The sequence below is a fragment of the Rhamphochromis sp. 'chilingali' genome (genome assembly GCF_963969265.1).
Source record: "Rhamphochromis sp. 'chilingali' genome assembly, chromosome: 2".
Taxonomy (NCBI): Eukaryota; Metazoa; Chordata; class Actinopteri; order Cichliformes; family Cichlidae; genus Rhamphochromis; species Rhamphochromis sp. 'chilingali'.
In genome coordinates, this window is record NC_137930.1 from 34168168 (window position 1) to 34184396 (window position 16229).

The 16229-nt window shown below is 40.5% G+C and overlaps 1 protein-coding gene across 1 annotated transcript; it reads left to right on the forward strand.

Annotated features, from left to right (window-relative positions):
• The first annotated feature begins 6047 nt into the window (after positions 1 to 6047).
• On the forward strand, positions 6048 to 15005 carry gtf3c5 (general transcription factor IIIC, polypeptide 5). The gene is made up of 11 exons (XM_080875462.1): positions 6048 to 6398; positions 9009 to 9207; positions 9915 to 10110; positions 10218 to 10401; positions 10733 to 10837; positions 11420 to 11534; positions 11699 to 11779; positions 11994 to 12082; positions 13227 to 13309; positions 13747 to 13889; positions 14663 to 15005. The coding sequence occupies exons 1-11, from the start codon at positions 6201 to 6203 to the stop codon at positions 14851 to 14853; spliced, it is 1584 nt and encodes a 527-aa protein (XP_080731588.1). The 5' UTR covers positions 6048 to 6200; the 3' UTR covers positions 14854 to 15005.
• The last annotated feature ends 1224 nt before the right edge of the window (positions 15006 to 16229 follow it).

Sequence of the window (16229 nt, forward strand, 5' to 3'; positions counted from 1 at the left end):
CTAAACATTAAAATGGCTTCCACAGTCACCAGATCTTAAGCCAAAAGTGCACCTTGGGGATGGAACAGGATTAGAGTTAGGAGCAAGATTAGGCAAAAAGGATCCAGCTGCTATTAACAAGATGTGTAACAGGTGTCAGATGAATGTAAATTTTTCTGGGACAAATGTTTTCTTCCCTGTTATGCAACCATAATTTATAATCACTTAGTTTTTGCACATTTCAAACTGCATATCATAATGGGCTAATGGAGTTGTACTTTATCTCTTCTGCCAGGTAAAAAAAAAAAGTCCACTGTGAAAGAAACCTCAGAACTACAGGAAGAAGTCGTAATCAGTTTTATCTCTGTGTCTTCCAGTAGCTGACCTTTCCCTGTGCTCTCTCTGTCATGGTAGCTCTCGGTGACTTTCTGTAGCCTGCATTCACCTCTTCTATTTTATTCTTTAAAGTAAAAATATTTAACTAAAATGTCACAAAGTAATTTACCAAATTGGAAAAATAAATCATCTTATGCTTTATCACAAATTAACATTATAGGAAAAAGTAAAAGTAAGATGATCCTATGAAAAGTCTTAAAAAATATTGACTCCCCTAAAGGTATGACAAAAAGAAGAAAAACAAGAATCTATGTAAACAGAGTGTCACAGCAGATATTTATATATATATCTGCCTATATAAGTCAGCAAACACTGTCATCCCCTCGGAGTAGAAAGCAGTCTCAACAGTGTGCAGTTTGTGGGGTACGGGACAGAAAGACAGTGACGGCAGTGAATCTCTCAGTCAAATCAAAGATACATTTATTGACTGTATAAGTGCCCAGCGTTTAATACAATTTAAAAATACATAGACTTTACATTATGTTAAAGCAACCAAGAAGACCTGCACATCACCATCATGAGGCTAAAAGTTGTACAGGAAGGTGCATTTTTTTAACAGTACCTATAAAAAAATAAAGTGAGCATAAGAACCTACAGTCAAGTATTTTCTAGTATTATTCTTTCTGCACAGTGAATGAAAAGGAAATATTTAAAAAAAAATCCCCATTAAGGGATAAACCAAAAAACATATTACATGTTAACAGCATATATATAGTCTATAGTATGTATAGTATATTATGTATAACATACAGAGACCAATTATTAATGCTAAACTAAAGGGGAACCAAAATACATGAGTGAATCCAGCTCTCGGGAGCCTGAAGCATTGCTCCATTCTGGCTGCCTTTTGTACTTTGTTTTTACTGTGATGTAAAGTACTATATTCTACCAAAACATATAAATGTATTTTAACAAAGAAAGCGAAAAAGAAAGATGGAAAACTCTGAAAAAAAGAAAGTTGTATTTGTTTCTCACAAAACATGACATTCTTTTGTCATGTTTTGTGAGAAAAGCAAGAATTAAAGTAGATACGGCGTCACATTAGACAGTCGTTGGGTACACTATCTGGAACAACCCTGACATATTACAAAACAATAATATGATAAACTTTTCAGATTGGAGTGGTAAAGGAATCAAATATTTAGAACATATACTAGAAGGAACAGAATTTATTTCATTTGACGGACTAGTTACACAATATGGGATCAACAAGAAAAGATTTTTAGAATATCAACCAATTAAATCCATAGTAAAAAAGAAATTTAAACCGGGTCAAGTTGAACTACAAACACCACCAAGTGTGGTTCAATTTCTTACTCTTAAAACCCCCAAATTACTATCCAAAATATACAGAATGTTTTCTAAATCACTTCCTATTGCAAAATGGGAAGCGGATTTATCAGTTAACTTAGACCTAAACTTCTGGTCTCAGATTTGCTTAAAAACCTTTCATCTAATCAGAAATCCCAGTCTTCAATTAATTCAATACAAAATATTACATAGAGTGCACTATACAGGTCATCGGATATTCAAGATGGGCTTTACGTCTACCAACAACTGCTCACACTGCCAAACCAATTCACCGGACAATTATATCCACGCTCTTTGGTTCTGTCCACCAGTTCAGAAGTTTTGGCGCGAGATATGTGAAGACTTATCAAAGTGTCTGAAATGTAACATTCCAACTTCCCCCTTAGTGTGTTTGTTGGGCAGCTTAGATAATGTCACTTCAGAAAAGAATATCGCCCATATGGTTTTCACTGCCCTATGCATAGCCAAGAAAACAGTCCTCATGAACTGGAAAAATAAAAACAATCTTAATTCTAACCAATATAGAAATTATCTATTAGATTATGTAACCCATATCAACTACTGCCTGTCACATGACCCACGTCAGCTGATTTGAGGTCCCTCTTCTGATTGGCTCCTTTCACGTCGCGGCAACTCTGAAAACCGGCTGTGGAGGGATACTTCCGGGTTCGACTCCTGCTGTGGCTGTGAGCTTATGGCATTTAGAGCGGTATTGGAAAACAAAGCGTTTTCTCTCCTCAATTCATCTTTAAACTTTAAACTCAGCGGCAAGTGTCCTTAATATCTTACAACCTTTGGTTGTCAGTAACCAGCCGATCGTTTTCGCGATTAAAAAATGACTGTGCGGCGGCGTTCCCACCGCGAGCAGAACTTCGGTTCAAAAACCGCTGTTTTTGAACACTTCTGTTTACTTAAGCATTTTTATGGGCTTACTTTGAAACAAAGTGCGATTGAATGATTATTGTTATGTGTTGCCTTGAATTCGGCTATGCTGTCTGTTAGACAGTGGTTTTTCTTTATTGTTGTTTTTGTATTGTTTGTAGCGAACGCTACTGGAATGTATAGATTAAGCTACGTAGCCAAGATGATTAATGATTTAACTGTTGTACATTGATTGATGATGATTTATGATTTGCATTGTTACCTAGACTTGCAGAAGAATATATTTGTTTACCGGTACACTGAATCGAACTTGATGTGCTAATGGACATTTTTCTGACCTACAGGTCAGGTTTTTTTCCCCCCTTTGAATTGATCTTCTTCATATTGAAGTGGCGAGCCGGTAGGACCATTCTTTGTTTTCCCCTCTTTTCCCCCACTTAGCCGTCTTTGGATTACGGACATATTTCCCATTGTATGAAGCTGGACCCTAAGGAGGAATACCTTAAAAGTGAACTTTAAAAAGAAAAGGACCAAAAAAAAAAAAAGGGACTCTTAGCAAAAGGACTCTTGCACAGAAAAATCACAGCATTGATTTATTATTTAATTGTGGACATTTACGTTGTGTGTTGTGTTAATTATTTTGTTCCCTTTCCCCTATTTATTCAATATATTTTTGGTACAAGACATTGCAGTTTTTGGTCTCATCATTCACACCATCTAGGCTCCATAAAGAACTATTTCTTCTGCGCGTCAGTCAGTAAATTCATCCATTGACATAAACTAGTCCTTTAATAACTTAGCGTTACAATTACATTAGTCTTGATACAGCCTCTGCCACCACATCAGATCAATTGCTCTGGGCTCCTTTGATCAGCTTCATCACCTAGTGGGGGTGGGGGGGTCATAGTTTGGTCCCGCCTTCACTGTTGTGATTGGTGTGGGGGTAGGGACAGGCTTAGGGCGTCGGGGGGTTCCCCGGAGGCATCTTTCTTGGGGGGCTCAACCCGGGGTAGCGGTCATGTCCAATTAGGGGCTCTGTTGGCTCTCAGGTGACTGTTTCCTCGTGGCTGCGTGCAGCGGGGCTAGGGGAGGGTCTGTGCTGACGGACATGGGTTACTGACCTGGTAGCCTGGCTGCCCCTGGGTGGGTCCGGGATGGGCGTGAGGTTCTGGGGGTGCTCCGTCTCTGGGCTGGGGCCCTGGCCGGGCCTCGGGGGCTTGGGTCCTGGTTGGTGTGTTGCCGGGGTTGTGGGCGGGTGGGTGCATGGGGGCCCATCCCTGGCCCAGGGTGCCGCCGGTGCGTCGAGCCACCTGGGGGGCTCTTCAACTGGTGGGGGAGGTTGTCACATCTTTCTTCTCTTCAGGAACTCTCTCTGCAGGAGGGGGAGATACAGGAGAGGTGGAGGAAGATCTCAGCCTGGGTGTTTATTGTCTTATGTAGTCTGGAAGAGGAGTGGATGGTGGGGTGGGTGCAGTTTTCTCTGGTGGGGTTGGGTGGACTGTCCCGGGCTCTGTGGGGCCGGGCGGCGCTGCTGCACTGGGCCCCGGTCTGGATGGGCCTGGGCCCCTTTCCCGGGCGGGTCGCGGAGTATGGGGGTGCCTACTGGGGTCAGCGGGGGAGCTGGCCCCAGGGAGGGGTCACTTGCCCCTCCCTTCCTTCCCTCCCCATCTCCAGCTGCCTCCCTCTTCCCGCTCCACCACAACCACCCACACATGCAGGACCTTGGAGTAGGGGTATGTCACCAGGGTGCAGAGGAGGCTACCCCCCCCCCCCCCCCCCCCCCCCCCCCTCTCTGTCCCCTTCTGGCTGCCTCTGCCTCAATCTGTGTTCTGTTGATCTTATGTGCTGCACAATAATGTTTAATATTTAGTATTTACTGTCATATTCCCATATATCATTGTGATGTTGCTTATTCTATTACTCTTGTTCTCTTCTGCTTGTTTTCTTTTTTCTTTCTCAACAGGTGACCCAGGTGATCGATAGATGCATTTTTTTTATTTTTATTTTTTCTGCCCATTCTGTTGGTTTTTGTTTTTTGCCCTTCTCCCCCGTCCCTCTTCTCAGCTGTCTCTCTTTCCCTCTTTCTTTCTCCCTTTCTTTCCCCCAGTCAAGTCTGTCCTGTATTCAGCAAGTGAAAATAAAATAAACAATAAAAGGTGAATCAAATGGACCATTATGGAAAGGCTGGGATGGTCAATTTGGTAAAGTAAATCCGTTGGGCATCTTTCTTTGCCTTTAGACAACAATTCTGATGGCAAAAGAGCCAAACGGGACAGGCAAAAAAAAAAGAGTCTGAAAAAAGCTTGTATTTATAGTGTTGTTATGGGATTTTAAGTTGTTTAAAATGAATTTATAAGTACACACCACTGTGTACTTATAAATTCACAGTGGTGTGTACTTATAAATCACAACAAACATTGTGAAGTTTGCAGACAACACAACTGTGGTTGGTCTCATCACTGACAATGACGAGTCTGCCTATAGAATGGAAATGGAGCAGCTGGAAGTGTGGTGTAGATCCCACAAGCTCACCATCAATGTGGACAAAACAAAGAAGATGGTGATCGATTTCATAAAGTCTGGCAGAGATCACCACACAGACCTCATCATAGATGGTGCTGCTGTCGAGAGGGTCAGCAGTGTTAAGTTCCTGGGTGTACACCTAGCTGATGACCCGTCCTTTTCCATTAACACCGCAGCAGTTATCAAAAAAGCACAAAGTGTCTCTACTCCCTCAGGAGACTCAGAAAAGCAGGATTCTCCACACTTCACCTCACACCATTGAAAACATCCTAACACAAAGTTTTACATATTGGTTTGGCAATTGCAAGTCCTATGGGAAGTGTCAACTCAATAGGATTGTTAAGACTACCAGGAGGATTGTTGGTGTCCCTCTCTCGTCTCTGGAGGAGATCTACAAACAGCACTGCATATGCAGAGCTATCTCCATCATCAGAGACCCCCACCACCCCTCGCATAGCCTGTTCTACCTCCTGCCGTCTGACAAGAGGTACAGGAGCATCAGCTGCAGAACCACCAGGATGCTGGAAGGGTTCTTTGCACAAGCTGTGAGAGTGATAAACAGACTGTGCCCCCTCCCCACCCACTCAGCTATTCACACAGCTACACTATGAGGTCCACAAAGGGACTGTAATGCCCCCGCACGCATGCACACAGACACACAGACTACCTAATTTAACCATCCCTTTCTGTGAAAGGACTGCTTCTACCTACCCAAATGAATGTGACTTGAGTTTGTTTTATAACTTAGATTTTATGTCATTTATCCATACCCATTGTTGCAATTTTTTACTGCTCTTTTTAAGCTTATTCTTTTTTAAACTGTATTGTTTATTGCACTGTAGACGCTGGCGAGAAACACTATTTCGTTTTTGCCTGGGTTACACCATACAAAATGACAATAAACTTCTTGAGTCTTGAGTCCTGATTTTGAAAGGCTACCGGAACGTCATGCGTGCTGAAATGTTTCCGCCCGGAGTTATTTTGGACTTGAACACATGCTCGTACGGCTGTTGGTGCAGGAGTTAGATGTGTTTTCTTTCGTGTTCTTTTTGGCTAAAGTAGTTGGTTCATTACATTACTCTTAATTTTTAGTCAGCTAAGGAGTCAGTATGGCGGATATGAGGGACGCGAAGCTGGATTTTACTCTCAAAGAGCTGACGTTTCCCGCCGAACACGAGGATGTCCCGGGAAGCTCGTCCACCGTGGAGCTCCAGGACAAGAAGTTGGTGTGTGTGGAGTATCCGGGGGTCTTCAGCAGCGCGGACAGGATGCTGGCCACTTTGGGTGGTGAACAAAAAGTAACAAAAGTAAGCGGAAAGTAAGCTGGGACACAGATCAGTCTCGGGCTTTTATTTTGAAAACCATTGTGTCGGCTAATGAGCGCATAGAAAATATATTTTCATTTTTTTAAACATTGTAACTTAAATACATCGCTTTATTTGATGTATCGCTTTATTTACTTGGTGTTTTAAACTATATCAGTTACAGTCTTTCAGCATTTTGTAATTCAAGTGGTCTGTGAGGAAAACCGGGATCTTTTCAGGCTTTGGATCAGCGCTGTAAAACGCATTTTAGGGCTGGGTCTCCTATACAGTTCCAGTTTAAAATCAAGCTGGCCACACCTCCCTATAATTTACTCTTTCTATATTAAATGTAAAGACGTAAACGTGTGTCCTGAAAACCTCCACATTTTCACATGTAATGAACCATCTACACCTTGATAGTACATGGTTGGACCCCCTTTTACCTTCAGAACTGCTTTAATAGTTTGTGCCATACATTAAACACGCTGCTGGATATAGTCCTCAGAGATTTTGGTCCATATTGGTATGATAGCATCACACTGTTGCAGATTTGTCAGCGTCACATTCATGATGCAAATCTCCTGTTGCACCACATGCAAAGCTGCTCTTTTGGATTGACTTCTGCTTACTGTAGAGCCCATTTCAGTGCAGTGAAACCAATTTTAGATGATCTTTGAGCTTTGTGACATGGACCGTCACATCAGAATCTTGCCGGAGACAGTTTTCCAGTCATCTGTTGTTCAATTTCTGTGACAATGTGTGAACCATAACCTCAATTTCCTGTTCTTAGATGATAGTAGTGGCATCAGGTGTGGTCTTCTGCTCCCATAGCTCATTTGCTTCAGAGTTCGATGCGTTTTGCATTCATTGATGCTCTTCTGCAAAACATGGTTGTAATGAGCAGTTGTTTGAATTACTGTTTGAGTTGCTGCCATGTGATTGGCTGATTAGATGAGCAGTTGAACACGACTAGTGAGTATATGTGTATGCATATAAAACATGAGCCTAAGTAAAAAAAAAAATAAAAAAAATCCTATTTTTCAACTCCACTAAAATTTGCCAGTCATCAGAAGGTATTATTCCCTGTTAAATGAGTTTGATGCCTTAATGACTGAACCATTAACAAAACAGATGAAGGGCAGCCTGAGATATTTTAAGAAGAAAAAAAGATTCATTGCAACAATGTGTCTGAGCTTTTCCTCATTCAGTACATGCAACACGCAGCACCTGTATAAAAAAGGCCAAAGCCGACTGTACTTCCTCAGGAGGCTGAGGTCTTTCAACATCTGCAGGAAGCTCCTGAGGATGTTTTACCAGTCAGTGGTCGCAGGAGTCCTTTTCTATGGCGTGGCGTGCTGGGGGAGCAGCACAGCAAAGAAGGACTCATCCAGGCTGGAGAAACTAATCAGGAAGGCAAGCTCTGTGGTCGGCATGAAGCTGGACACTCTGGTGACAGTGGCAGAGAAGAGGACCTTAAAGAAACTGATGGACATTATGAACAATGCCGGGCATCCTCTGCACACGGTCGTAAACAATCAGAGGAGCCTATTCAGCGACAGGCTGCTTCTCCCAAAGTCAAAAACCAACAGACTTAAAAACTCCTTTGTCCCACACGCCATCAGACTGTTTAACTCCTCACTGGAGGGGAGAGGGAGGAGAAACAGGAGGACAAAGGAGGGGGGAACAACTGAGTTGTAGGGGCTTTTCTACACTGTGCAATATTTGCAATATTTGGTTTTTGTTTTGTTTTTATTCTTATATTTGACTGTGCAATAATCACTGTGCAATATACTCACTCAAATGAGCAATCCTGTTTATCCATATTGTATATTCTGTATCTATATATGTGTATATATGGTGTATTTATGCTTATATCCTTACTCTCATTCCCCTTAATGTATCTGTAACTTGCAACTTCTTTCGGTGCTTTGCTACTGGAAACGGAATTTTCCGGAGGAACCCACCCGAGGGATTAATAAAGTTTCATCTAATCTCTAATCTAATCTACATCTGCTGAATGAGGAAAAGCTCATTCATGACCACCAGAACCTAGGATCACAGTGGAAAGGCAATAAACTGTAACACCAGTTGTTTTTTCCATCTTTATGATTATAACAACAACATTTTAACATTTTTAACCTTCCAGATAAAAAAGCTGTCACGAAGGGAGGAAGGCCATTCGTAAATTGTTACCCAAACAATTAGCACAAATTATTAGAATTATTTTGCCTTTTACCTTCTTTAGCTCCAATCCTTTGAAGACTTTCTCATGAGCGCCCTCTCCTGCAACCTGGCTTAATTACAGCCAGGTGCACTGGCTCCCATAGGTTGAAACAGAGAAATTTGAATGCTGTGCTCCACTGAGATACACAAATAACAAGTTGGTATTTAAATTTCTTTGAAGTTTAAATATTTCATAAAACATATGAAACATACGTTCCTGCCCTTGGTTGTAGCTTTGTGGGATTGGAGGGGAGAGCTGTTTTATTTAAAATGTATTGTCTATTTTGCATGTTAAATTGTTTTTTTTTTTGTGGGTAATTAACTGATACTCAAATCTTTCTCACTTTTGTGGTTAATACCTGTACCCTTTATTTCCCATTAATCCCACAGACCTATTCCAACCCCAGCAAGCGTCTCGAGCTGCGTTACCGGCCCCAAGACCCTTTCTGTCACTCACTGTACGGAAACCGCGTCTCATCAGGCAACCTCCTCCTCAGAGTGCGACGGCGGGCGCGAAAAAATGACCCCAAGGATGCTGAAATCCACATGGACATGCTCGGAGTCATTGGAACCACATACAAATTCACGGGTGTGTCTCTCAGTTATCCACCTGTAGCATAATAAAGTGTTAATTTTGTTCGCCTTTGGTCCTCTTTCAATGTTTGGTTTCACTTTTTTAAGAATCTCTAATATTTATTCGTTCCTCATACAGTTTATACGTAATTTAGTCATGATGATCTTACCGATGTGGCATCTTGATCATGTTAAAAGTGAGAATTTAAACAATCAAAGGAAATCCAGTTTGACTGATGCTGTACATGTTTACTACAGTGCCCTCCAGTGGCCAAATGGCAGATTTATTTATTTACTTTTTGTTTTAGACAACTTAGGAAGATTGCTTCAGACATCAAATGCCAGCACATGAAACAAGGAGATGAAATATGAAGATTATCGGTGCAATTTATTGGGCGCAGAATTTCTTTTTTTTTTTCTTTCAATGAAATTCAGTAATGGGGGGTCACATCTGTGGGAATTATATTATATATTGTCTTGACACGGGGACCCTCCCATGATCTTACCAAACATCATATTAACTTGTTTTAGGCAGTGGTTTCTGGCATGCCACACTTCTGAAAGCGAAAAATGTCCATGCACTCAATCCCTTTGTCTTAAATTCCAGCATGGCAATGCTTCCTGTCACAGGGTGGTTTGATCTCAGACAGAAGATGACAGCGTATCAGAAAAAGTACAAATAATGCAAGTGACAATGTTTGTTCTGATGTTTGCCGTTTGCAGGGCTGGCAGACTTCCAGTGCCTCGCTGTGCATTCAGAAGGTGGAAAACATACGTCTTTGTATGACAAAATCATCCTCCGCAAACCCGAGAGTCAAGAGTTCTTTGAGCAGCCCATGCCTTACTTTCTCCCCCCACCCATCTTCTCACGCCTCGACAGTCCCGTGGATTATTTCTATCGGCCTGACGTCCATCTAAAGTTAGTAAACCACTGTAAACCCCCAAACAGCAATATTGGGAAGCCTTTATCGATCTTTAGTTTCAGGGTGATACCTATAATATTTCACCTCTTTTTTGCGTTTGTAGCCAAATGCCAGGTGACAGTAAGAATTTCATTGGTTTAAATCGCGCTGGCCGGCCCCACAACGCCATTTTTGTCAGCTTCACTGATCCCGTCGTGCCTGCAGAGTGCCTCGAGGCAGCTAAAGTGACCTGGAAGCGAATCTGCATGAATGAGTGTGACAAGAAGGCTGAAGAGCAGCTGAAAAAGGTGTGTCCAGCACTCAGCCACACTCTGATTGCAAGGGTCACTAGTTGATAAGCGCAGGAACTGAGGGGAGATTGCACAGCTGTATTTACATCTGCTCGGAGACTTTGAAAACTCTGTCTTGTTGTGTTTTTTGGCTCACAATCTGCATCTACTGGTATTTTTGTTCATTTTCCATCACCTGATTTCAGAAGCGCAGGTCAACCAACAATAATCAGCAGTTTTCTCTCCAAAATAGCAAAATGTTACAAGGCTATCTTTTATATAATGTTACATAAATATTGCTTTCCATCATGTTTGGTTATTATCTAATCTCAAAATACTTTGCACCTAGATGTTTGAGAGCCGGCCCATCTGGTCACGGAACGCAGTCAAAGCCAACATCAACCTCCACCCTGATAAACTGAAGCTGCTGCTGCCCTTCTATGCCTACTACATGGTGAGGTTATCAACGACTTCACTCAGGTGTTTTGAAATATTGAAATTTTAATTAAAAAAATCTGCTGTACTTACTCAGTCTGCCCTAAAATCTTAGAAATGTCTGTGTTTGCTTCCATTTTAATCAAATACCAGTGATATTGTCATGAATAAGAATGTACACTTATACAACTGTGTAGTGAATGAAATACTTAAAAAGACAAATTTAACCTATTAATATTTAATTTACTGCATAGCAATAAGCAGAATTTATATTTGTAGGGTGAATTTAAGCTTAGAGGTAATTTAGCTATAATAGTTTACTTTACATTTCCCTATTTGGCTAAAAGTTTAGCCATTGGTTTAAGGCTATGACTTATTTAATATGACACTGAATAAGTAATATCCATTTACTATACAACATTGAATCAAGTCAAAGCCTAAAATGCCACAAGTCCTAAAAAATAAATGCTCAAAAGTAATAAAGATTACTAGATTACATGCTTTTGTTGATATTATTATGTCCATCTGCTGGATGAGAGACTTGTGCAGTCTCTCATTTCCTGTAAAAAGAGATTAACATAGGTAGACTTTTTGTATGTAGGTGACAGGGCCGTGGAGAAGCCTGTGGGTGAAGCTCGGCTACGATCCCCGAAAGACCCCAGAGGCCAAAAAATATCAGATGCTGGATTTCAGGATCCGTTGTAGCTCCAAGCACGGTGAGAGCAGGATTTCTCCGTTTCTGTTGAAACTTTTTCTACATTTAACATCAGCGTTTGTGTTTCAAAAGGGCAAAAAACAAACTTGAGCAATTTAGTCATTTTGCAAAATCAGCTAGTTTGTTATGATGAGCATTTTTGATTTCATTTGTTCCCATTTTTAGGCTACTTGCTATCCAACATACCAATAAAAGCCAAGAGAAGCTCCCTGAACTACAGTCTGCCAAACACATTAAACAAGTCGGGTAAGTGTTTTAGAAGTATGGAGGATAATGCACACAAATATTATTTGTGAGCCTATCAGAGCCTCTGATTTGCACATATATTCACACAAAAGGGAGAGCGGTGAGTGCAGTGTATGAATTGTCAAGACTCAAGTGTTTTAAAAGTAACCTTGTTACTAAGTTAGTAAATGAAGTCATTGCTCTATTCAGTGTTGTGCTGTCCTTTTTTCCCCAGCACCCCAGCCAGCTAGTGTGATGGATCTTCCCACTCAGGAGGGTCCCAGCAGCAGTCGAGATCCAGCTCCAGTCACATACCAGCTGAAGGTCAGTGACCATTATCAGAGCAAACATGCCAGATGTTTTAAGCACACACACCTTCTATAGTTACAATATCAGGCTTTAAAAAACATTTTTGATAACACTTATATTTAGGCTTGATGAGGTACGCTTCCCATGATGTACTTCTCCTTCATTCCCCTCATTTTACTCCTCGTGTTTTTATAAGCCTCTGTTGATAGTCAGTAGGTTTTGTCTGCTCTCTCAGAAGTTGTGTTTGGTGCTGCTTGTTAATTGTTTTTTATATGTTCATATTTTCCGTTATATTTTTCCCCATCCAGTCAGAGCCTTGAACCTAGTTTTTCTGCCGTGTCTTCCTGTTAAACAAACCTCTTGCAGGATGGGGAGGGGATTTTTCATTTTGAAATTCTCTCTATTTTTGTGTCTTTAGAATATAAAGCACTGTGAGGTGACCATTGTTGTAAACTGGGGCTTTGTAAATAGAACTAAATTGAACCCAACTTGAATTAAAGCTCTCCTTCTTCATGGGACCCTGAGTATTCTTCTAGAAGCATGCTTAAAAAAGAATATATGATGGGATGAATTTCATGATTGTATGGCCAGAGTTTACAGTATTGTGCAAAGGTCTTGAGTCTGAAGCCATGCCTTATTTCTTTACATTTCGCTTGAAATACATACAGCATTTAAAGACTGAAACAGCTCTGGGGAGGCCAATCCATGACATGATTTTCTATCCAGGTATTCTTTTACTGTTTGGAAGTGGGTCGGGGATCATGCTGAAAACCGAACTGCTGTCAGTTGGATACTTTCCAGATCCCACTGCATGTTGGATTAAAATCTAAACACGCATTTCTGTGTTTATAATTCAGTCAGTTTTGACAAGACACCACTGGCTGAAATGCAGCCCCAAATAATGACAGAGACGCCACCGTGTTTTACAGATGACACTCAAAAGGAAATGAGGGGTGGATCAAAACTTTAGCCCAGTGCTGTATATTCTGTTCATTTATTGAAATCTTTTTTTTTCCTTTTTTGAACACATTGACATTTCTATAGCATGATAGTGAAAATGCCTGAAGCTACAAAGGCATTTAATGACAGTTTAAATGCAAGCTGTCTTGCAAAAAAAGTAATGGAGAAGCTGTCTGTGTCCTCTGTTTCATCTCCACAGGAATCATCCTACATTTTCAGAGAGGGCATGCTGCCTCCTCACAGACAAATGTTTTACCAGGTCTGTGATTTGGATGTGGAAAGGTAATACACAGTAATGTTCATAACGGTCATATCTACTCGCATCTGTCATCATTTTTCATCTAAATAAAGTTGATCAAACTGATGTCTGGGTTTTCCACAGGTCCTTTCACCTAACTCCTAAAAATGTTGTTATCTAAAGATTCTCAAAGAGTAGATTTAACTGCTTTTCAGATATATTTTGTATACTCCGAAGTGCTGGCTGTTTCTGTTTTTGGTGGGATAAGAGAAGATAGCAAGATGTGCTAATGTTAATAGGGAGGAAAACATGAATGTACGATTCTGTGAAATTATTTTTTATGAATACATAACAGGAGCAACAATGAATAAGATTTTATTATTTTAAAGTATCCAGTGTAGCATTTTAATTATCTGGTGGATTTATCAAATATGTCGTGGTTCCATTAGAATGACTAATGTAAGCGTTTGCCATTTTGCAGCATCCAAAAGGAGATCGAGCAGAACAACGGAAACGAGCAGCACTGTGACGAGCGTGACGGCTGGTGTGTCGTTGGCACCACAGACAAGCTGAGGGACATGATCTCAGCCATGATCAAGGCGGTGATCAGAGCGCAGAAGCCAGGTAAGGAAAAAGTTGTGACGCTTATTACTGTGTAACCGCCTTGATCATTAGAGTATGTTAACTTGACACAGTGTGCACCCAGAACTTGTTTTACTTTTACTCCAAATCATGCCCTGCTTTTAGTTTAGTTTCTCACCTGATAGTTTTCTTTGCTCTTCTCTATTCATTAGCTGCAAAGTTTTTTCCCTCTAAGCCTACTTATGACCAGCAGCTACTCCAGTTACATAGTCTAGTTTTAAGTAAAAGAGTGTGAACAACAACTGGATGGAATGAACTATGTTCAGATATTAACGTTAGTCAACCGGTGGTCCAACTGAGATTGCAGCCCAGGCACCTTTGCTTGGCACCTTTCTCTTTCTGTCACTATCCAATATCTGCAAAATGCCAACAATAAATCTTTAAAAAAAAAACATCCATGTTTCGAGCAAAATTGGTTTTAGCAGCTCTTGTTATCCATTAATGTTTTCTTTGATAGTAGGTCAACTTTTTATGTTTTTGGTTCCATGATTGGAGTCACAATTCCTGCAGAAACATTGATGCCCTGCGTTGTTCTAATAGAAAAATGCTAACATGCTACCCTAAAAATAAACCTGTTTGTTTGTGCACTAACATTTTGAAGCACTGATTATGGATTATCATGACAAACCAAAACTCATAGGCAAAACTTAACAGTGACTATTTTCAGTATTTGAAGTAAATGAGTCATGAACAAGACCACCTGGCACCCACTTTTTACTTTTTGGTTTTGGCTTTTTGTTCTGTTTGTCCTTCAGTGCTGCCGGAATTACCCAAAAGACGAAGACGTAAAGGCCAAAGCGTAAAAGATGTTTATGCAGAGGAGGAGGAAGATGAAGTGGGGGAGTATGAGAATAGGGAGGATGAAGAGGAGGATGAGGAAGATGAATTTCAGCCATCTGAAGGAAGTGAAAATGAGATGGAGACCGAAATTTTAGATTACATGTAACACAATAAAACCACGTGTTGACATAAATTTGACTGTTAATATGTTGTGTCATCAGTTTCTTTAAAAATGTGACCGTGTAAATAAAGAAATTATGTTCTTTTGAAAGGTTTGTGTAATAGTTGTGTTCCCTTTGCTGTTAATGTAGAGAAACCGTTTGTGTTTGCGTTTAAATTGACATTTTTGTTAGTTACAGTATAACTGGAGTTCACCATGGACACAAATAAAGGTTCAGTTTTTCTGACCAAATAACATTCATAACCAACATTAAAAATCGCCGGATGCCATGTCCTGTTGTTGTGGTCTTCCTCCTTTAGGCGTATTAAATTAAAGATTTAAAAAAAAGATAGCAAAGTAACTAATAAACGGGTAATTACTTAAAATTTGCAACAAACGACTACAAATTGAATTTTGAATTTTCGACCGTAAGGCCCAAAATTGAGATTCAAACCAAACAACACTGTTCCAGTCTCCTGTTTTAAGTTTTTTTTGTTTGTTTGTTTTTACTGAACAAGGCACTCAGAAAGTACATGAATAAAATATTTAGAGTGTTCAATTTGAACTATGAACTGCAAAACACTGAAGAACAACATGAACTTTGGTCCTGTACTTGTACTGTTTTTGTGGATCTCTTTTTTTTTCTAAATATGTTCAGGCATTTTGGGTAAATAGAGGAGCCCCAAAAAGCAGTTTCTCTTAAGCTGTAGTCAAAGACACTGCTGACACTTCTGCTGGCAATTCAGATAAATGTGAGAAGGCTGACACTCCTATTTGTTACAGATTCAGCAGAGAAAAGCAGCTCGCTGGGTGCGCAATGCCAAGAAAAAAAGCTCAATTCAGTTCATTTTTGTCCCAGTGAAACTCCCAGTGCTTCTGACGGAGAGTAAGTGGGGCTTGTGTCTAGACACTCAGCCTGAGGAATAAGTGAAGAGTTTTAGGGCGAACGTTTTGGCACCACGCGCGCGGCTTTCAGCCATCCAAGCAAAGTGCCGTTTAGGACCTGGTCCTGATGACTTCATCTCCCGCTCCTAGAAATAAACTCTTTTAGCAGCAAATATCACAATCACGTTAATTCTTGTCCTGAAAGTGAAACTCTTACAAATACATATGCATGAGACCAGCCACCAAAACATCTCTGTTCACAACTTTCAGTCATAAAACTGACACTGTGGCGTTCTAGTAAATCCAGCAGCTTTCCAATGTCAAAAGCTGGTTTTGTGGTGCTGCTGCTGTCAGTTCATGTGGCCCTGAATGTTCCTTCTTTTTTAAAATTTTAACCTTTGAAATTAAGGAATATTTGGCTGTTCTTGTTTATACGACCAACACTGAAAAAAAGGGGGGTTGAACACGTTATGGTGAAGTCACATGCATGTTTTGTA